Consider the following 23,103-nt stretch of genomic DNA (forward strand, 5'->3'; position numbering starts at 1 on the left):
ACTAGCATCAGTGGCTTTGCCTTGTTGTTGTGGCACCACTAGCTAAGATGCGAACCCGGAAGTCCTCCTGCCCCGTTTTGACCAATCAGATCGTACGGTGTTGGGGTTGAAACATGGGAGAGGAGTTGCTGATCTTTAACCCTTTCACTGCCGGTTGTGTGATAGTAAAGGGTTAACCTTCTGTAGTCGTGTGGCAGTGTGAAAGGGTTAACCGGCTGTCGTGTGGCAGTGTGAAAGACTGAAAGGGTTAACCGTTTTGGTCGTGCGGCAGTGAAAGGGTTAAAGGGGAACTTGTTTACATCAATTTATCATATATGTCACAGATGTAACAGTACTATATACCTGTATGTCCCTATGCTATAAATGTCATGATGTCATGTATGTTGTGTATGTCATAAATGTCACTATGAATTGGAAATAGGGGACCCTGATGTAAACAAGACAAACGTCTTTCTCTGGTCTGCATCCCCTTAACAATTGTGTGTATTGAGCCGTACTGTATTGTACCCATTCTGCAATCTGTTAATAAAGTTTTCATTCATTCATTCATTCATTCATTCATTCATTCATTCATTCATTCATTCATTCATTCATTCATTCATTCAACTTGAGACAAATCACTCTCTTTTGGTGGGGATTCCAAGTTTCAAGTTCAAGTTGTCAAGTTTTGTTTTATTTGTCACATAAGGTGCATGTAGTACATTACAGTGAAATGCTTGGTTCTGTATGAGCTCCCTGAGATTGTGCTCCATACAGTAAAAAGTCAAAAGAACAAGGCCAAACACTATCCAATATATACAATATACAAACTGTCAAACTAAAGTACAACCTAAAGTACAAAGTCCAATAGGTTTGCCTGACTGCTGCCGTCAGGCAAGCGATACAGGAGTCTCAAGGCGAGCACAGAAAGACTCAGAAGTAGCTTCTATCCCCAGGCCATCAGGCTGCTAAACGAACAATGAATGAACACTACACAACAACAACCACCAAACACACATAGCACACACATCCACACGCACACACTCACTTTAAACAAACACACTGTAGCACCCACTACACACACTTTATAGCACACACCCACTTTAAACAAACACACTGTAGCACCCACTCCCCACACTTTATATTTATGGATGAAGGATTGCACTACAACTCGTACACCTTACTGTAAATTGTACCTAAAATTGTACCTCATCCCATTTCTGCTTTGCACTAGATAGTACTGTACATTAGTACACTGCATAGTATTGTGTATTGTATATTATATGGTAACTCAGAACATTGTACATATGTCTATACCGAACAACTGTGACCTCATTTTCTTCTTCTAAATTCATGCTATATTATGTTATTATGTTATTTGATACTATCTTGTCTAGCACAGTCTCTGGAGCGTAACAGTAAGAAGCATTTTGTATGAAAGTATTCTGTACTTCTGTATGACAACTATTAAAGAACTTGAACTAGGTTATTTCCATGGCCCAGGAAAGTTTTTTTTTTATACTTTATTGTGTCAATAAATCACTCTACATTTAGAGTACACATACATATACATAGTCACAGTATGCATACATACCTGTACATACACACACACAAATGTACATACGTATATATTGTAAATCTTGACATTTTTTTTTTTACCCATCACCCATACAAAAACAAAAACAAAAACACATAGACAAAAGGGTGAGTATAGTATAGATGTTACTGATCCTGGACTGGTAAACCTATCCATCCATCCATAGTATACATCCAATATCCATCCCTACTCGTCCCCACATACATATACAAATAAAAGTAAAAAAAAAAGAAAATGTAAAAAGATAAAAAGGGAAAAAGGCCAGGAAAGTTCAATCAATATTTGTGAACATGAGCTGCTCTCCCCCAAAGCCAGAAACCAAAGTAGGCCTACGATTCAAACGTTTGATGTCATCGGGGTTTAGTCTGGAGCTGCTCCATTGACAAATGAAGCAGAGACTGATTTTGTGGACCCACAGAATGTTTCCCCCCCCTGGCCCCCCATCTCAATCTTACAAATGCAGACACATGCACAGTTGTGTCATTTTTGTGTAGCCTGTAGTCATTGGTGTACGTTTGGTTTGGGAGGGTTGGGTGGTCTGCAGGCATGCTCCCCCAGGTAGAATTATTTTCCAACAGCCTCTATCAAAACTAGCCCTAGAATGACTGATATCCAACACGTTGCATTGCATTGCAGCCCATATATCTTAAAGTATCATGCTCGAAAATATATAGTAGCCTGTAACATATCTAATAAAATATCTAAACGTTTCCACAAGATTCACAGGGAGTACATTCCATGAACTTGACAGCAAAGTAGTAATGTGGAACAATAATGTGGAACGCCCTACCCAAAACCGTGAAGGAATGTGAATCCCTACCCTCCTTCAAAACCGCAATTAAAACTGGCCCCTGTAAATGTCCAAATCCCCCCCCCCCCCCCCCCATGTAGTTTCTTCCCCTTCGGATGTATATCTTTTTTATGATCTCTTTTTACTACACAGTTCTGTATATCTGTTTGTCGTGTATGTCATAAATGTCATGATGAATTGAAAATGGGGGCCCCTCGATGTAAACAAGACGAAAGTCTTTCTCTGGTCTGCATCCCCTGTGTATTGAGCTGTACTGTATTGTACCCATTCTGCAATCTGTTAATAAAGTTTTCAATCAATCAATCAAGCAAGAGCAATGACAAACAAGCCCCACACTTCTGTTGATGAGGTGCGTTTAGACTTGCCAGTTGCCTATAGTCTACACCAATTTTGAAATGAACAACGTTTCTTTTTTGACGTTTTTTTGCCCTGCTCTCTTGCCCTGCTCTGTCCCTGTCGTTAATCAACGATTGTTAAATCACATTAGTCATTCTTACAGACATCGTTTGTAGCCTTTGGCATCTTATAGCACCTCCCAGAGGTCAACGTCTCAAACTGGAGGAACGGGGTGTGAGTCACCGTCTAGGATACTTGAGATTTATGAACAGATTACAATCTCTAGCTGCTTCTTGCTTCTATTTTATGTAAGACGTGCCCCACTGTTTTTATTTATACCTGAGTGAAGCTTCCGCTTGGTGGAGATAATTAGAGTATACTGTTAACATTATCCTATATTTCATCCCACTGCACAGTGCAGGCTTGAGGTGACGAATGAAAACCAGTGACTGTCATATAGCAGCCCGATCTCGCTTTAAATGTGTAAGTAAAGTACGTATCAACCACAGGAAAAAGGTACATAATGTACGTTATGTTATAGCCATCATAGTATAATTTGCTGTGTTTGTATCAGGGTGGGTGGCTTAGTCTAGTGGTGAGTACACTTGCCCCCCCCCCCCCCCCACCACAAGCATTGTTAGTTTGATTAAAAAGTTAGCATTTTTTGTTTCAATACAAGAGAGCAAATATGATTTGAGATGTTTGTACATTTACTGTTCAAAAAGCTAAGAAAGGGATTTAAAGGAGGTGTATTTCTATTGTTGGGGTTAACTTGTGGAATGCTGATATATACATTTAAGAATAAGTAATTCACAAAAAGGTTTGTAGGCCTATAGCTATTTTTGAGGGTTATGAATGTGAATAATCTTTATTTTTTGTTTTTGTTTTGGAGGCTTAATTTGATAAGAATATAGGACAGGCATATATAAGCATTATGCTTCAGCCTGTACCTTTTCACTGACAAAATCAGTCCGTTGACGCAGTCTGATTTTAACTACTACTACTACTACTACTACTACTACTACTACTACTACTACTACTACTACTACTACTACTACTACTACTACTACTACTACTACTACTACTACTACTACTACTACTACTACTACTACTACTACTACTACTACTACTACTACTACTACTAGTACTACTACTACTACTACTACTACTACTACTACTACTACTACTACTACCACCAGGGGCGGACCTTCCTACAGGCGATATAGGCGGTCGCCTAGAGCGCCACCCAGAGGGGGGCGCCAAAAAAAAAAAAAAAAAATCTGGTGGTGAATCTCGCCTAGGGCGCCAAATGTGCTAGGTCCGCCCCTGACTACCACTACCACTATACTACCACTACCACTACCATACTGCACTACTACTACTACTACTACTACTACCACTACCACTATACTACCACTACCATACTGCACTATTACTACTACTACCACTACCACTATACTACCACTACCATACTGCACTACTACTACTACCACCAGGGCCGCCTGGGAGAAATGCGAGGCCCTGTGCGAAATTTAAACGCGAGGCCCCCCCCCCCCCCCCCCCAAAAGGTAAAAAAATAATAATATATATATATATATATATATATATATATATATATATATATATATATATATATATATATATATATATATATATATATATAATTTTTATTTTTTTCATACAGTCAACATATTCTTAAATAATAGCGCTGCCCGAGGCTGGGCATGATACAGTCAACATATAGCAAGAGAGAGAGCGAGAGAGAGCTCCCGTTCTACAGTCAATATACAGTGTACAGAGAGAGAGAGAGAGAGACACATTGGAAAGAAATTGAAATGCTATTTGGCCCTAAACAGAGAGTACACAGTGGCAGAATACCTGATCACTGTGACTGAAGATCCTTGACTAGGTACAGACTCAGCGAGCACAGCCTAGCCATCGAGAAAGGCCGCCATAGGCAGACTGTGTGTGTTAGAAAGAGAGAGAGAGAGAGAGAGAGAGAGAGAGAGAGTGAGATGTGTGTTTGTCGTATGTGTGTTAGAGAGAGAGCATGTATGAGAGAGATAAGCAAAGATGACCCCCTAAAGGATATTCAACTTTTAATGAAAGAACAAAACAGAAGGAAAAGATAACTTCACAAAGGCAACATGAATATACATAGATCCAAAAGGACAAAGATCAACACTTAAATCCAAAGAGAAGAGGGTCTATACCAGAGAAAACAAAGCAGCAAGGAGCCAATGGCCGACATCAGCTAAATAGGCTAGCCAGGTAGGCTACTGACACCAGGCCACACACAGCTTTGGCCAACGGCCCAACGCTACCCAAGCTACACAAACAACCAAGACAATTCATTCACACACAGCACATGTCGTATCTCCAAATGTTGTGAAGTAACATATGTTTTGCCTGGAAAAAAACATCGTTATTAACAAAACATTCGGGAGGGGAAGGAAGGAAGAGTGGGGTAATGTCATGACATTTTCATTCATCTTACCTGCACCAAGGAACGCAGGGCGAAAGGCCGCAACACAGGTCTCCACGTTGACGAAAGGCCTCTCGCTGGCGGGACAAAAATAAGCTATGGCCGGAGCCTTGTCATGGTGCAGGCCCGACTACATCTTCTGTCAAAGATGATGTCGTAGTCAGAGTGCCAGAACCCCCTGCTATTCTCACGGCTAATGTCAATGGTCGTAGCACAAGCTAACAGCTAACTCTAGGCTAACTGATAGCATCAAGCTAACGTTCCCAGCCGAGCGCAGCCGGCAGCTAACGTCGTAGCTAAACAGCTAACTGGCTAACAGTTAGCTCAACCCGGCTATCGCTAACCATTAGCTAACGCAGAAGCAAGCTATGCGGCTACCACTGAACAACTGTACAACGTGAGAAAAGCAATACAGGTGCTGACACCAGGCCACACACCGTTAGCTACTACAGCTAGTCGGCCAGTTTGGCTCCAGAGAGAGAGAGAGAGATCCACGGCGGGAATAGAATAGAGTTAATAGAATAGGTTAAAAACTCACCAAACGTCCAAGAGGATGGAGACAACCGCGTGGAGTTGACGAAGTTCATCTGCCAAACGACCATCCTCTTCATCTTGAATGAATGAATGAAAACTTTATTTAACAGATTGCAGAATGGGTACAATACAGTACGGCTCAATACATACAATTGTTAAGGGGATGCAGACCTGAGAAAGACGTTTGTCTTGTTTCCATCAGGGTCCCCCATTTTCAATTCATATAGACATTTATGACATACATAACATACATGACATTTATGGCATAGGGACATATAGGTATTTAGTACTGATACATTTGTGACATAGGCGGTATTCAAATATACAGTACTGTTACCCCTAGATCCTGACAGAGTATATACATATGATGGGGAGGGGACTGTACATTAGGAGGGGGTGGGTGGGTGGGAGGGGAATATACATACGGCGGGGAGGGAATATATACATGCGGTGGGGAGGAGACTGTCTATTAGGAGGTGGTGGGGGTTTTGGGCATTTACGGTGGCCAGTTTCGAATTGCAGCCTCCCGTAGGTGCTCTTTAAGGGCGGTTTTGAATGTGGGCAGGGATTCACATTCCTTTACAGCTTTGGGTAGGGCGTTCCACATTGTTGTGGCATAATTGCGAAACGTGTTTAGTCCCTTGTTTGAGCCGAATCTGGGTTTAACATGATTTGTTGAGCTTCCTCTGGTGTAGTGGTTGTGGTATTCACTGACCTTTGGGAAGTATTTTGACATGTACATGGGCACCCCGGTCGTATAGTGTATCTTGTAGACCAGGCCCATTGCAAGTTGCTGTACTCTGTCGTCTACTCTAAGCCATCCTAGGTTGGCAAAGTGGGCAGGGGTGAGGTGGGTTCTGGGGTTCAGGTCAAGTAGTAGTCTGACCAGTTTGTTTTGTGATGTTTGTAATTTTGTTTTAAGCGCCTTTGAGGTGCTTTGGTACCATGAGGTGCACGCATAGTCATAGTACCCTTGAATGAGTGCTCCTGCCAGAGTCCTCAGGGTATTCTTGTTTACCAGAGAGGAGATCCGGTACAAGAATCTAGTTCGTTGGTTGACTTTTTTTATTACATTGGATGCCATTTTGTCACAGGAAAGATTTGCCTCTAGGATGGAACCCAGGTAGGTAATTTCGTCTTTCCTTGTGACAATATTGTCACCCACTGTAACTGAGAAGCCGTCGGTCTTGCTGAGTTTGTTATTTGAACCGAAGAGAATGGACTCTGTTTTGCCCATGTGTAATGATAGTTTGTTATCAGCAAGCCATATGCAGATTTTGCCTAGTTCCGTGCTGAGGGTTTTTTCAACCTGCAATTTGTTCTTGTCAGAGACCAGCAGGGCTGAGTCGTCCGCAAACAGGCTATCTTGGCTGCATGCGCTGTCTCTAGGTTAGCTAACGCTAGTTAGCCTTTAGCTAAGCTAGCTACTAGCCGACATCATCATGGCTATATCCCGACTGCACCATGACAAGGCTCCACCATAGCTTCTTTTTGTCCCGCCAGCGAGAGGCCTTTCGTCAACGTTCCTTGGTGACCGACCGACTGATAATGACCGACCTCTTCGTCTTGGCTGGCATAACTAAGCATAATAGTCAAAAGCTGCACGCGCGAAATAGTCAAACGCAGCTGACGCACGCCGGCGTACTACACATGATGTAACCACTCCCTTCGTTGAAACCAATAGTATGTCTGCTGCAGAGCCCCAGAGCTCCAATAGTGAGTATGTCTGCAGACCCAGGAACAAGTCAGACACATTCTACAAACGTGTCTAATGTGAAATATATAAGCATATAAGCAAAACTAGATTTTAGGTCTGTGATGAAAAAGGGCCTTGCGGGAAGGGGGGCCTCGCAAAAAAAATAATAATAATAATAATTAAAAAAAAAAAAAAAAAAAAAGTGCGAGGCCCCCCTTCCCGCGAGGCCCTGTGCGACCGCACTGCTCGCACACCCCCTGAGGCGGCCCTGACTACCACTATACTACCACTACCATACTGCACTACTACTACTACTACTACTACTACTACTACTACTACTACTACTACTACTACTACTACTACTACTACTACTACTACTACTACTACCACTACCACTACTACCACTACTACTACTACTACTACTACTACTACTACTACTACTACTACTACTACTACTACTACTACTACTACTACCATTACTACTACTACCAACTACTACCATTACTACTACTACCACTACCACTACTACTACTACTACTACTACTACTCCCGATCATGCTTTTTAGGGGGGACTTTCGCCAATAAAAAACGCAAATATTACTTATAAATAACATAATGTACATTATGTACTTTTTCTTTGAATTTTAGTTACGTTTTCTGACCCTATGTTGGTCAGGGGTCCTATTTGGAACAATGCTGGAACATCCACGTAAATTTGTGCTAAACTGCGGCCAATTTAGCTACAGGAAACCACCCATACATTCCCCCTCTTGCCCCCTCAGTATATAGGCTACTTCAACCTGAACCATTATCTTTATACAATTATCTATTCATTTACTTAACTATGAACGCTGAAACAAGAAGTGTTGCTATGGCCGTTTTTGATGGATTAACACAAACAAAGAAATGTTTTTACATGTGTTTCCTACCTTAAAAAAAAAGATTCTATGACGATTGCAGCAACTGTGATTGATCACTGGTATGTGATTAACCGTGCTCAAGGTAAATACAATATCTTTGTCATCTCATTTATCTCTGAGCTCATGAAATTGCTTTGGTAACAAAGTGGTCTCCATGAAGTCCCCAGCTAAATATATATTTAATATATATTTTTAAATGTATATCTAATTTTTCTTTTATTATTATAATCTTTTTTTGTGAGAACAATGAAATAATGGCTATTTTAATCATCGTTTTCACTGGTATCTCTTTACCTACAGCAAAGACAATTAAGGAATCATGGATTGATTATATTCATTTATATAATACAATTCTTCTCAGATTAAGGTCCCAGAGACCAAATCATATTAAATCGAGGTCTGTGGCGTATCGATGTGCGGAATCCTTGCTGTGAAACAGGTTGACAGCCACTGCTCTGCAGCAGTCAGATAAAGTGTGCTCTGCAAGGTCTCCTTTGCTTGCAGAACATGGAACGTGGTTAGCAAGGCGTTGGAACATTTTATTCAGAACAAAATATTCACATTTAAACAAGAATATATGTCTTTATTAGGGGTGGGAATTGACTGCATTTATATAGCACTTTACAATTTAAACACATTCACCCATTCACTCACACACCGACGGCGGAGGCAACCATGCAAGGTGCCAACCTGCTCATCGGTGGCAGTTAGTGTCTTGCTCAAGGACACTCCGACACGCTGCTGGGAGGAGCTGGAATTGAACTGGGAACCTTCTGATTACCAGAAGACCGCTCTACCTCCTGAGCCACTGTCGCCTCTCCATATGCTTGAGATCTTTGAGAATATCTTGCATTAAAAGAACAAAGAAAAAGAAAAATCCCCAATTTTCTTTTTCCAGTTTTCAATCTTGTGCTATGGTTTCTACTTTCTCTTGACATTTAGAACTATAAATCATCAATACTGAAAAAACTAATTTTTAGAGTTACATTTTTTTATCTTTGACTGAGGATGGAATCTCGATTCCCAATCCCTCCCTATACCCCCAGTCCGTGAAATACAATTAACTACTTTCAATTTTGTTTGCCCTTCTTTAGGTTGGGATCATTAAAATGGGGAAACTACTTCACAAGTAGGTAACATTATGTCATCTAAAAACCTTTTCCACAATGAGCCTTTCCATGATTAATGGCTCTTTTGGACTCGTTCAGTAAAAACATCAACTATTTTGATTCATCATTCATTCAATATTATCATGGAAAGTTTGACTCTTCTCTTGGCTTGGCCCAGAAACAGAAATTGACAAAAAAAAAGAGGAAAAGTGAATTGATGGTATATTATTCTGTTATTTCTCTGTAGTAACCATCCTAACCGAGATGCCGGCTCCATAGGCCATGGGCATGAAATTAAGAAGTCTTCAATTAAGAACCTCTTCAGATTTCAACAGCACACTTGTGACGCACACAGTGGAATCTGGTTCCTGTGACGGGGTGATGAATTATTATCGCCCTTGGTCATCAATGGCTTAGTCATCCATCCTGTTGAGTGGTAGGCTCAGTCTATACCGTCTTGATCAAAGCCTATGCCCGCTGATTTACGTAACCGTGCCCTAGTAACTCTTTATGTTCATTATTTGTTATCCTAAGCGATGTCATGGCAACGCCCGGATCCAAACATTCGGCCCGATTCAGCCCTGATTCCCTACGTGAGTCTTTCACAAGTCACAACACATAGTAATAGTAAAGTGCAATATAAGGGACTGCTTTCTATTCACACCACAACTCTTGTGAGAGAGAGAGAGAGAGAGAGAGAGAGAGAGAGAGAGAGAGAGCGAGCGCGAGAGACAGAGAGAGCACCACATTCTCCTCAATTGTCATATCATATTTATGACTAGCAAGACATGGGGCTGCTATGGGAATCATTCTCTCTGCAAGCGTTGATGCACTCTGTTTGAATTTAGCATCAACTAATTCTATACAAACGTTGTCATACACACAGACACACACAGACACACACACGCACATGCAACCACACCTATTCAAATAATATTAAAGATTATTATTTATGTATTACACATTACAAATCTCATCAAAGACCTTTGATGTTCAAAGACGTTTTAAATAAAAGGAATAAACTGGCTGTCAGAAGGAAACTCGACGAGTAGTAAATCTCTGAGTGGCTGTAGAGTAACCCCTTTGAGTCTCACAAAGAGAGCCTACCATACACATCAGAACGCACAATAACAATCTTTAACATGAAGCACTTCTTAATATTCATAACAATAGCAATAGTGTTTTCTTTTTCATTCTTTACATTTCTGTACAATTGTTATACCTTTTTTTCCCCTTCTTTATTTTAATCTAATAATGTATAAACCCTACTCACAGTAGAGTGCATTAAAATGAATTTATGTGTAACATCAGATGAGCATGACTTATAGTAGCTGGATTGTTACGGTCAAACCAAGTGGTCAAAGGTGGCAGTACCCTGGGACAGACAGACACAGGAAACAGATGATAAATAAATCAGATTTAATAGGAAATAGGCGTCTGATTAGACTCGATGAGTTGGGACGAGGTGGGAGTCACAACATGGATGACAGGCCATACGGAACACAAGTCACAGTTTGTTCATTTTGAATTATGAACACATTATTCTGACAATAATAGAGACTGTCTTTGATTTGCCTAACAATAGAACTCCAAGCGCGCGCACACACACACAGACACACGCACACATACACACACAGAGAGAGAGAGAGAGGGAGAGAGAGATAGAGAGAGAGAGATTCTCCTCAATTGTCATATCATATTTATATATGACTAGCAACAATTTCCATATTTTTCCAAGGCGTACCTGTAAATGGTTTTTCCGGTTTACCTGTCAATCATACTGTATGCCGGTGTCAGTCATTTTGGATTTTCAGTGGGAAAATGTACAACAGTGGAGCACACAGCAATCTCTGGTGATTTCTATTGTGGTAGGAACCGTTATTATCCTTATTACAAGGAAGCAGAAAAGTAAGTGTGTGTTTGTGTGTGTGTGTGTGTGCGTGCGCGTGTGTCAGAGACAAGGGGAAATTGCGTTGTGCTCAGCAACCAGGAAACAAGAGGGGAGACTCATTACATTCATGCCCCCTCCCCTCCCCTACCTCGCCTCCCAAGTGTCAGCTCTTTAAAAGCTGCTGTCAGTGGTGGCGGTCTGCCATTATCGCTCTATCTTAGCTTGAGGGAATTCCCATCTACTACAGGCTAAAGTCAGTGGGACTCAACTCAAATAATAGAGAAAGAAAGTAGAGAGGCAAACTAACGATTCACCTCAGACGGCGTTCAATAATATTAAGGACTTTTCCCATCAATCCTGTTTACTGAACAACGAACCGGAGTGAAGATGTCTTGGCACCAAAACGTCCTGACCCTGCTCTTCTTCCAGCTGGCAGTGTCCAGCTCGAGGACGCTGACCGTCGACAGGGGGTGCCCCGCCTGTAAGGGACACCAGGGGACCAGGACCCCCTCGCAGAGGCGTCGGCCTGCAGAGCTCGACACCACTGTCCTGGCCACGGGAGAGCCATGTGGGGTCTACACCTTGAGCTGTGCCCCGGGGCTCCGCTGCACGGCTCCAGAGGACCACCCCAGCCCCTTCCACGCTCTGCTGGAAGGCAGGGGCAGCTGTAGCAACATTAGCAGGACCAACGCCACCAAGAGGAACCAGACCGTAGGTAAGGTTCCCCTGCTACCTGGATCTGGGGGACACACACCCTGTTTGAAGACATTGAGTAACCTTTAGTCACAGGTTAGGTTAGGTAGAGATACGGAATCCACCACAGACACCATATGATTCATCCAACTCAAGTTATTTTCCATTTAAATAGAGTGTGTGAAATATGATGAGCTTGCATCATATAGGTTACAACAGGTACCAATGACATCATTCTGCCTGTATTGTGAAGGAGGGGTTCTATGTAATAGTCAAGCCGAATGATGATGATGATGATGATGGTGGTGGTGGTAGTGGTGATGAGGATGATGGTGATGATGATGGTGGTGGTGATAATACAAGTAGTGCACCTCTCCGTATATGACGTGAGCACATACACTATGTTCATCTTTCTAATGCCACCATAATAGATAATAGATAACAGATAATCTATAAAGTATCCTGGTTATGAAACTTTTATAAAGAATTTACCTAGAATACAGTCAAAAGGTTATACCTTTTGAACAAAATGTGACAATTGCTTCTGCCTCTGCAATTATGTGATTTATTATTCATTCTTGTCGTTAATTATGTAATCATTAATTACACAGTGTTAAACTCTGTTTTTTTTCTTCTATAACCCAGACACAACAGCAAGTGGCAATCTACCTGCAGACACGGTAAAGTTCCTCCCCATCACTACCCATAATGATTTACAGAATCAATAGACTAATAATAACCCAAATCGTGATTATGTATCGTCACTTGACATCTTCCTGCTCTTTCCCGCTATAGGCTCCATGTCGCAGATTGCAAATCGGAATTCTCAAAGGTTTTGACACACAGTTGATCCGGGCAGATCGCAGCGTCTACATCCCCAACTGTGACCAGCAAGGTCTCTTCAAACGGAAGCAGGTGAGTCTGAACAACGGTCACCTCAATCCCATTCAATTCAACATACTGTACAACTCATACAACACACAACTTATGCAATATACAACATACAACACACAACTTATACAATATACAACATACAACACACAATATATATGTGGCAACTACAACTCTGTACATACATCTGATTAGCACTATTACTCAGTAGTACTAATGTATATATATATCTTATACCCAGTTTTATCACCTGTACATTGTTTATTACTGTTGCACTTTACTGCTACATTTGGCTACTCTGGTTGGATTCCAACCCTCTTTTCGTTGTACTGTACTTGTGCTGTATGATGACAACAATACATTGGAATCTAATCGAATCTAATTGACTATAAACTGCAGCAGCTGCTTTTATCAATCCTATTTGATCACAGGCGGCAGTAAAACACAGTTGTGTATGTTCCCCCCGTGTAGTGCTGGTCGTCTCGGGGGACCCAGAGGGGCCGCTGCTGGTGCGTAGATCAGAGCGGCTTGCACATGCCTTCGCCCACCAGACAGGAGGGCCCCCTGGTCTGTGACAGTGCCTGAGGACCGGCCTCGAGGCAGAGACACCGAGCACCGAGGAGAAGAAGAGGAAGCTATCGTCAAAGGAGGCAATTAGAACTTCTAAAACTGCTGGATACTCCTTAGGCAAATACTTACTACTTCTATATCAGGCCAATCGTTACAACAGTCTGTCAAGAGGGAGCCATGTGCTTCCTTCCTGAGATAAATAGTAAATCGGCCGCTTTGCGCCCTCTGTTGAGCAAAACATATACAAAATATATATAATATATACACCTCATTTATACTGGAAAAGCAGGGAAACGTGTTTGCCTTTGAGCACATTCTCGGTCACTGGTGTGTGCGGAGGTGTGATTGATTTTGCACAATCTGCAAGGTGCTGTACAATACGGCTATTGCTTTATATTGGGTATTACGCCACAGTTGTAGTTCAGACTTTATGTTTAAGTGCCAAAGTCTGACGATAATGTACTCGTGACCAAGGAGTTACTCATCACTCAGCCTCATTCAATATGCGGGTGACATTTACATTTAGTCATTTAAATTGACACTTTTATCCAAAGCGACTTACAAGTTCCGTACAACAAGTCAACAGGAAGGGTACAACTCTGGCAGCTAAGGGTCAGTAGGATTGTTCGTCAAACAGTGTTGAACTTGAGCACTACAGACTTGAGTGCATGTTTAGCATAGTAGGTAATAATATAGGCAAGGTAGATTCCTTAGTAGCAGAGTGCATACGTACTAGTGAAAGACGGTACAAGGATGTAGCATTGCGTAGCTTTCCATGGCTCTGACCGGCAGCGCTGGGGAAGCTACTCTGAAGGCATCGTTTTACAATCGACCAATTACTTCACATTAGAAGAAGTTGAACTACAGCAAAGCTACCCTCAAGGAAAATATAGTTTGGTTAACTAAAGTTAACATCTGCAATGCAATACAAAAGTATGATAATTTAGGCTAACACAAAACAGAAGTGACGTGATTGCAAAAAATTTGATCAGTTGAAAGTCTCACTTCAATATAGCTGTCTGCGAGTTGGATATGAACCAATGCCAAATAATTCTGGTTTCTTTACAGAAATAAATGCAAAAACGGGTAAAACTGGATTTTTATATAAGATGTTAATTTAAAACTTATTTATCTTGAACTGGCACGTTTTCAGACCATTTACCGACCTTACTGTCACAATAGTTTTAAGCCTGTCAGCGTATCGGAATGTAATATCTTGTGCAACAGGGAGGGGTTGGTCAGAGAGAGGGTGATAAAAAAAAGAACAGCCTCCAGCCAAGAGTGTCGTTTGAGTTGTTAACTCAATATGTCAAAAAATAACTACTAGTTTAATTACATGTAGTGAAACTACTCCCCATTGTTGCTGACTGGTCCAGCAGGGGTATTGTGATAAAGATGCATATTAATACCTTATCCCGATTAAGACCATAAGCTAGTATCCAAAATATCACAGTAGCTATAGTATGCACATGTAAGACCTCATTGTTGGATTGACATTACGGGCAGGGACATTGTCTGAGGACCTTTTTTTGACTGATAAAGTAGCAGTGTGTTTTATACAGTATGTTTTAAAAGTATATGCTAATTATTTTGTATACATATAATATTAATCAAATATTCAATTCAAGTGTCTATATTGATGTTTTTTTATAGATTTGTTGTGTTTTATTGTTTATATTATGTTGTTTTTTTTACTTTGAACTCTTACTACTGTATCATTGCCATTCTATTTATGTAAATGACTGAATAAAATGTATGAATAAAAATGTTGCTGTGAAAAAGTTTTTTTTGCCTGATAATAATCAAAGTCTGTCTAAAAGGGAGACGGTTCACTCTGCCACCATCTTGATAACGGGAGCTAACGATACTAACAAGAGAACCCTATTTCTTGTGTGGAGTCATCCATGTCTAATAATCTGTCATACATATCATTGCTTTTCTTTCATATTTGAAATCAAAGGTAAATTACTGACAACACAGAATGGTTAATGTGGTCAAATATAAAAATGTTGTGATAGAAAAACGTTTTTATTTATAAAGGCTTCTACGTTACCTTAGTTACCATGGCAACCACTCACTTCCTGATTCCTGAGATTAATTTAAAACATCTCCAAAACTCACACTTTACCTCAGAATTCGGTAAATTATAACGTTACTCAACATTCACATCACATTTAATCGTTTTCTCTGAATGCATTTAGTTTTTTCGCAAGTAATTGTTGTCAATCTTTAGTGTTACGGATTTCTCCGCTCTGTTTCCTCAACGCATAGTGTCTCTGGTACAGTGTTGTAGGACTCGAGACCAGGACTCAGGACAGATTTTCAGGACTCATAACTCGACATGGACTTGAGCACTGATGACTCAGACTTGGACTCGAGCATTGACTGCATTCGGACTTGAAGGTGCAGACTCTGACTTGTTAATTGATAAATACAGTAATTCTTTTGTAATAGGCCCTAATCATTTGTCATAATATATTGATGGCTAGTACATTTGTTTGACTATTGTGTCACAAATAAACTCCCTTTGAAATGGTGACCACTGTGTCATTTATGTACTTAACTGTCACCGGCACCTATGCACTCGCGGCCTCGTTTTTAAGGCGATCCAATGCTTTTATGCCAATGAACCAATACATCGCTTGAAAGCTAAGATTGTCACTGTGCTCGCATAAAATAAATAATTCTTATAATATATATTTTTATTATATATATATTTTTATTATAATTGTTTTATTTTTTTATTATGAATAATGTGTAACTATGTGTAACCTTTCATTAGAGCCAGAGATTTTGACTGTACGTTGAAGCGTTCAAGAGTTATAGCGTTTGGAGACATAGGGTCTCCAAGTGGCCATTTATTTAGCTGGGAAGCAGGGGGGGGTAAATGTATCTATGTTCCAGTTTTATGTACTGCAGAGCTTCAATACACTCTGTACCGATCACAAATACCACCAACCTGGTTGTGTGGCAATAAATTAATCTTGTTGTATCTTGTATCTTGTATTTGGAGACTCCAAGTGGCCATTTTGGAAAAACGCATAGATATACATATACCATTATAAAAAGTTGTGTAAAACACTCATTTTCTGTGGTATTATTATCAACTTTGGACCTGTACTAGATAAGGCTTTAGGCTATGGACCCATTGTGGTGTCCAGGTCATACCTATCAGCTGGAACCTGTAAGAGGCCTCTGTTTGCAAGATAATTCAAATGGAAGTAAAAAGAAAAACGTAAAAACTTAACTTAACTTCAAAATTTAAAAAGCACTCAGAGTGATTCTTCCTGTTGTGGATGAAAGTTCAGAATGTTTCCTTTCAAAAGAGACCAGACTCATGCATGTGCTATACGTATTAAGTATAATAAATTGCAGATTACTTTGGGTATGCAATTTTCAGGCGTTTTCTGAAAAATGTGCCCGTCAGTTAAGTAGTTTGTAGACCTTTTTTTATTTGTATGTCAGCTCTTTGAGTAGACTCAACCTTGATGACTTGGACTCGGACTAGGGTAATGGGGACTCGACTCTGGCTCTTCTTTGGTGACTCGTACTTGGACTCGGACTCGAACACGGGGGACTCGAGACTCGAGATTTAGTGACTCGACTACAACACTACAGTATAACGAAGGCGAGCTGAAACGAGGCAGTCAAAGCAGCCCACTGCAACATCCTGTGTGCCGGGAAATAGGCTGGCTAGACCCTGGTAGCTCACGCGTGTCGTTCGGTCGGCATTGTCCGAATAATTGACCCCGTCTCCATCGTCTACTAATGTGAAGATCGTCTTCTTGAAAGAGGCCAGGGGCAGGAATAGCTTTCCCCTTTGTATTGAGCAAACGGATATGATTTGGATGCTTGAAGGCCGGACGCATGAGTGTGGAATGCAGAGGTCTGACCTGCTGTGACGAATGCAATCTAAAACCCCCGGGGGCGACAGCGGCTCAGGAGGGCAGAGCCGTCGTCTGGTAATCAGAAGGTTCTTGAGCAAGACACTCTGCACCTTGCATGGTTGCCTCCGCCGTCAGTGTGTGAATGTGTAAAGTGGTTTGGATAAATGCAGTCCATTTACCATGTACCTGACCATTCTGCATGTCCACAACAAGGACAAAGCAGACAAACCACAGGAAACACCAGTCATACAGAACTTGTAAGTCGCTTTGGATAAAAGCGTCAGCTAAATGACTAAATGTAAATGTAAATGTAAATGCATGCAAGTGGTAAAAACCATGAGACCTCCACTACTATACACTATTACACTATTACACTATTGCACTGTTACTCTATTACAACGCTGGGAAAATATATTTTTTTAATGCACAGGTATATCAATGACGATAGGTTCACTATTACTGGAATCTCTGAACAGCGAACCTGTGTAGTATCGCCCTATTGTGTTCAAAAGGTGTAACTTTATAGAATAGAATAGAATAGAATCTTTATTGTCATTGTTGGTACAATGAAATTTAGTTTGGAGCATCACCACTGGCATACAAACATAAAATATAGCATGTGCAAAATAATAATGTCAATAATAATAATAATAATAATAATAATAATAATAATAATAATAATAATAATAATAATATAATAATATAGTATCAATGTCCCAATGTCCTCAATAATAATAATAATATACCATCAATGTCCCAAGTGCAATAGTGCTAGTGCAAATAAATAAATATTACACTGACAGTCCAGTGAGTTAATGGATATACTGAATATGTATTTCAATGGACAATGATGGAAATGTATTCAAATAAAATACTTATCGTTGACCGATTTGGATCGACTTGTATTCTGGTCCTTGGCCTGCTGTCAGCCTATGTGCAAAGTTTCATCCAAATCAGCCCTGTGGTTTGCGATGACTGAGGACAGACAGATACACACAAAAATACGCTCACACGAACACAAACAGACTGATTACACAGGTGACATTGAAGAACATTTCTATCATTTTAAGATATTCTGTATATCCTTTTCAAGCTTTTTGTTAATACGATGTTTATCTCTGAGTAGAATTTAGTTAGAGGGGGTTTCTTCACAGATTTTGTCTCCCTCATAATGTAAATTTTAATTGCTTAAAATCTTACGCCCCAAAGGGCTCTCATTTGTGGAGAAGCCTACAAGATGTTTGGCTTGGTTGTTTCTTCCTATAGCTCTACTGTATCATGAATTGGTGCAAATATATCTTGGTTAGCACACACACACACACACACACACACACACACACACACACACACACACACACACACACACACGCACACACACACACACACACACACACACACACACACACACACACACACACACACACACACACACACACACACACACACACACACACACACACACACACACACACACACACACACACACACACAAACACACACATATGCACATCTCCATAGTGATTGATGTGTCTATAACACAGGCCTTTACATGGGGCATATGACAAACATTTAAACATTCTTGGGAGACTCTGGACCATTTTGTAACCAAAAGTAACGTTTCTGCGGAAGTAAGGCTATGTTCTCTAGTCTCTTAATCCAACAATCTTTCTCACATGACCAGGGACTGAGGGAATTAGAGCAGGACTACTCAAACTGTTCCATTACAGTTATAAAGTGATATTTCACTGTAGGAAGGTCCCCTTACGTCTTCCTTCATCATGTCTTCCTCCCTCACATCTTTCTCCCTTACGTCTTCCTCTCACGTCTTCTTCCCTCACGTCTTCCTCCCTCACGTCTTCCTCTCACGTCTTCTTCCTTCACGTCTTCCTCCCTCACCTCTTCCTCCCTCATGTCTTCTTCCCTCACGTCTTCTTCCTTCATGTCTTCCTCCCTCACATCTTCCTCCCTGATGTCTTCCTCCCTCACGTCTTCTTCCTTCACGTCTTCCTCCCTCACATCTTCTTCCTTCATGTCTTCCTCCCTCATGTCTTCCTCCCTCACGTCTTCCTCCCTCATGTCTTCCTCCCTCATGTCTTCCTCCCTCACGTCTTCCTCCCTCATGTCTTCCTCCCTCATGTCTTCCTCCCTCACGTCTTCTTCCCTCACGTCTTCCTCCCTCACGTCTTCCTCCCTCCCTCATGTCTTCTTCCCTCACGTCTTCCTCCCTCATGTCTTCTTCCCTCACGTCTTCCTCCCTCATGTCTTCCTCCCTCACGTCTTCCTCCCTCATGTCTTTCTTCTTCCGTCACGTCTGCCTCCCTCATGTCTTCCTCCCTCACGTCTTCCTCCCTCACGTCTTCCTCCCTCACGTCTTCCTCCCTCATGTCTTCCTCCCTCATGTCTTCCTCCCTCACGTCTTCTTCCCTCACGTCTTCCTCTCTCACGTCTTCCTCCTCCCTCACATCTTCCTCTCACGTCTTCCCCCTCACGTCTTTCCCTCTCACATCTTCCTCCCTCACATCTTCCTCTCTCACGTCTTCCTCTCTCACGTCTTCCTCCTCCCTCACATCTTCCTCTCTCACGTCTTCCTCCCTCATGTCTTCTTCCCTCACGTCTTCCTCCCTCATGTCTTCTTCCCTCACGTCTTCCTCCTCCCTCACATCTTCCTCCCTCATGTCTTCCTCCCTCATGTCTTCTTCCCTCACGTCTTCTTCCCTCACGTCTTCCTCCCTCACGTCTTCCTCCCTCACGTCTTCTTCCCTCATGTCTTCCTCCCTCATGTCTTACCCTCACCTCTTCCTCCCTCATGTCTTCCTCCCTCATGTCTTACCCTCACCTCTTCCTCCCTCATGTCTTCCTCCCTCATGTCTTCCTCCCTCACGTCTTCCTCCCTCATGTCTTCCTCCCTCATATCTTCTTCCCTCACGTCTTCCTCCCTCACGTCTTCTTCCCTCACGTCTTCCTCCCTCATGTCTTCTTCCCTCACGTTTTGTGAGAGAGAGAGAGACAAGAAGATAGATACCAGTTTTCTTTCTGTGCGTTCAGTAGAAAGCTATCTGGCTGCACGTTAGCCTAGCTTAGCACAATGAATGGGAGCGGACATGGCCGGTTAGCCTTCGGGAGAGGTGTTAGTTGGACAATGCCTAGACTAACCGGCCATGTCCGCTTCCATTCATTGTGCTTAGCTAGGCTAACGTGCAGCCAGATAGCTTTCTACTGAACGCACAGAGAGGAAACTGGTATCTATCTTCTTGTCTGTCTCTGGAGAAGACGGTAAGCTAATTTCCCTAAATGTTGGCGTGTTTCTTTAAGGATGAAGCAAGCAGGGAGCTCCAGTAGCTCACCGCGTATCTCGGCGCTATTTCGGCGTCGGGGACAACCGTGCGCGTCACGGATCTGGGGTACACGAGTTCGACTCCCGGACTCGCCGTATTTTCTCAGAGTGTCTTCCCCCGATCTATATCCCATTCAACCTGTTTCTGTCGGTCATGCTTGACCAGAAAAAGCGATAAACGCTAAAAAGAACCAGCTGACTGGTCAAAGTTTAAAAAAAAAAAAAGGATGAAGCAAGCAACCACAGACAACAGGTTCACCTAAATCACCATTGAGATTCAAGGATTACTGATACGGGCATCAATCATAACATTTAGAAAGTAGTCTAATGTCACCATCCTGGATGCACACACACACACACACACACACACACACACACACACACACACACACACACACACACACACACACACACACACACACACTCTTGGGGAGTAATCTGATAAAAAAAAAGAAGGTTAACTGTAATCAGATTACAGATATAGAAAACATATTTATGAGGGTAAATGCATTTACATTGTGAGATTTAAGACAAACAACTTCTTACATCATTTTAAATATAGGCTAATGTGCGTAGAATAATAATAACAACTACTACTACTGTATAACATTTTACTTTTAAAGCCCCCGATCTGTGATTATAATCTTTTGGCCATATCATTGCGGGATACATTCACATTCATTCAAGAGTCTGATTTGTCTATAGACAATACACTATTTGTAACTTTCTTGATCCGTATCCACATATTTAGCCTGCCTGTTACAGTGATAGGCAAGTCTTTGTTTCAGGAGCATAGTCAACTAGAAGCATGTGCATTTCAGTTTGTATAGCTTTATGGAATGGACTACAAGTGTAAATGAAACAGAGCAATAATGTTGCACAGTTCAAACATATACAAAAAAAGCACTGATAGACAAATACAGATATGAGGAACTATAGTTTCACTACACACATGAGTGCATGCTTACCAACTGTCCGTCTGCAACACTACTATCACCGACATCTAAGAAGGGAGATCCCGCCCCCTTGAACGGCCCTTCTAAGGTTTCTCTCCTCCACACTGCCTGTGGTGCATTTTTTTCCCCCTATTGTTAGGTTTTAGTGAGTTTTTCCTTATCTTCGCGTGGGGTATGTCTGGGAGGCGTCTATACTTTTACCATCAAACTTCCAGTTCCGCGTTCTGCGATCTGATTGGCCACTGACGTGTCTGCTCATGTGACATGTGCGCCCTGTTTCTGCGCCTATTTCCGCCTCTAACAGCCTGCAAACTACCTAACGCCTAGTTATATCAGTATCACTGGTTAAGCTTAGGCGACTCTTTCGAAGTTGGTTAAGGTTAGAGTTTGGAATCAGGGCTGGTGTTCTATCGCCCTGCTCTAAGACAAACTCTAACCTTAACCAACTTCGAAAGAGTGCCTAAGCTTAACCAGTGATAGAAACAGGCGTCACACGATTGGCGCAGATGTCACATGACCAGAAATGTCAGTGGCCAATCAGATCGCGGAAAAATGCAAGTTAGTTGGTAAAAGTATTGACGCGTCTGGGAGTGTTTGCATTCATTCATTTATTTTGCATTTATTTTAAATTTGTTGGACCTTATGGTGTTCTTGTTTTGTTCTTGATTTATTGTTATGTTTCTTCTTGACGTGTTTAAAGAAGATGTGTTCGGCCCATAGGGACATTAACGTGTGTTGTCGGGCCTTACAAATACATTTGATTTGATTTATAGATAGTTGCTCTCAGAGAACGTTTTGATTTAAGAAAGGGGCAGGACAAGCTGTGCTTCCTTCTTCTGCTCCTTCTCCAACTCATCCTTGTTTGTTTTTCTATGAATGAATACAAGACTCGTTTATTTATGTGTATTTACTGTGATTTGTATGTTTGTTGTGTTGGAGATAGATAATAGATAGTTAATATCAAACCAAATAAAACTATAGAGAAGCCTACCTGTTGTCTCTACAGTGATAGGCAGGTCTTTGTATCAGGCACATATCAACTAGACTCGAGAACGAAACTCGCATTGATTGATTGATTGAAAAGTTTATTAACAGATTGCAGAATGGGTACAATACAGTACAGCTCAATACACACAATTGTTAAGGGGATGCAGACCAGAGAAAGACTTTCGTCTTGTTTACATCAGGGTCCCCCATTTTCAATTCATCATAACATGCTCTTACTGTAAGTAGCCTAACCTCTTGACCCCCCCCCCCCCCCCCCCCCCCCAGCGTGCAGCAAAATACAATACCAGCTAAGAGCTTAGACTATTATATTAGGCTATACAGTGTATAGTATAGACCTTTCTCCTGTCTCAGATAGGATGGATTGATTTGGTTGATGATGCATTAATTAAACAGATTTTGGGTGGAG

At 41.5% G+C, this 23,103-nt stretch overlaps 1 protein-coding gene across 1 annotated transcript; it reads left to right on the plus strand.

Moving 5' to 3' along the window:
* Positions 1-11,627: 11,627 nt before the first annotated feature.
* On the plus strand, positions 11,628-15,227 carry LOC311230429 (insulin-like growth factor-binding protein 6). The gene is made up of 4 exons (XM_084316703.1): positions 11,628-12,073; positions 12,697-12,731; positions 12,847-12,966; positions 13,414-15,227. Exons 1-4 carry the CDS (start codon positions 11,746-11,748, stop codon positions 13,525-13,527), a joined length of 597 nt encoding a protein of 198 aa, XP_084172829.1. The 5' UTR covers positions 11,628-11,745; the 3' UTR covers positions 13,528-15,227.
* Positions 15,228-23,103: the final 7,876 nt, after the last annotated feature.

Source organism: Notolepis coatsorum (genome assembly GCF_963971535.1).
Source record: "Notolepis coatsorum genome assembly, chromosome: 6".
Lineage (NCBI taxonomy): Eukaryota > Metazoa > Chordata > Actinopteri > Aulopiformes > Paralepididae > Notolepis > Notolepis coatsorum.

What these genes read in the sequence shown, in the direction of transcription:
- LOC311230429 (XM_084316703.1), top strand. Translation starts at nt 11,746, where the DNA reads ATGTCTTGGCACCAAAACGTCCTGACCCTGCTCTTCTTCCAGCTGGCA. An exon ending in GCAATCTACCTGCAGACACG is followed by an intron (nt 12,732 to 12,846) that starts GTAAAGTTCCTC and finishes TTCCCGCTATAG; the next exon opens with GCTCCATGTCGCAGATTGCA. An exon ending in GTCTCTTCAAACGGAAGCAG is followed by an intron (nt 12,967 to 13,413) that starts GTGAGTCTGAAC and finishes CCCCCCGTGTAG; the next exon opens with TGCTGGTCGTCTCGGGGGAC.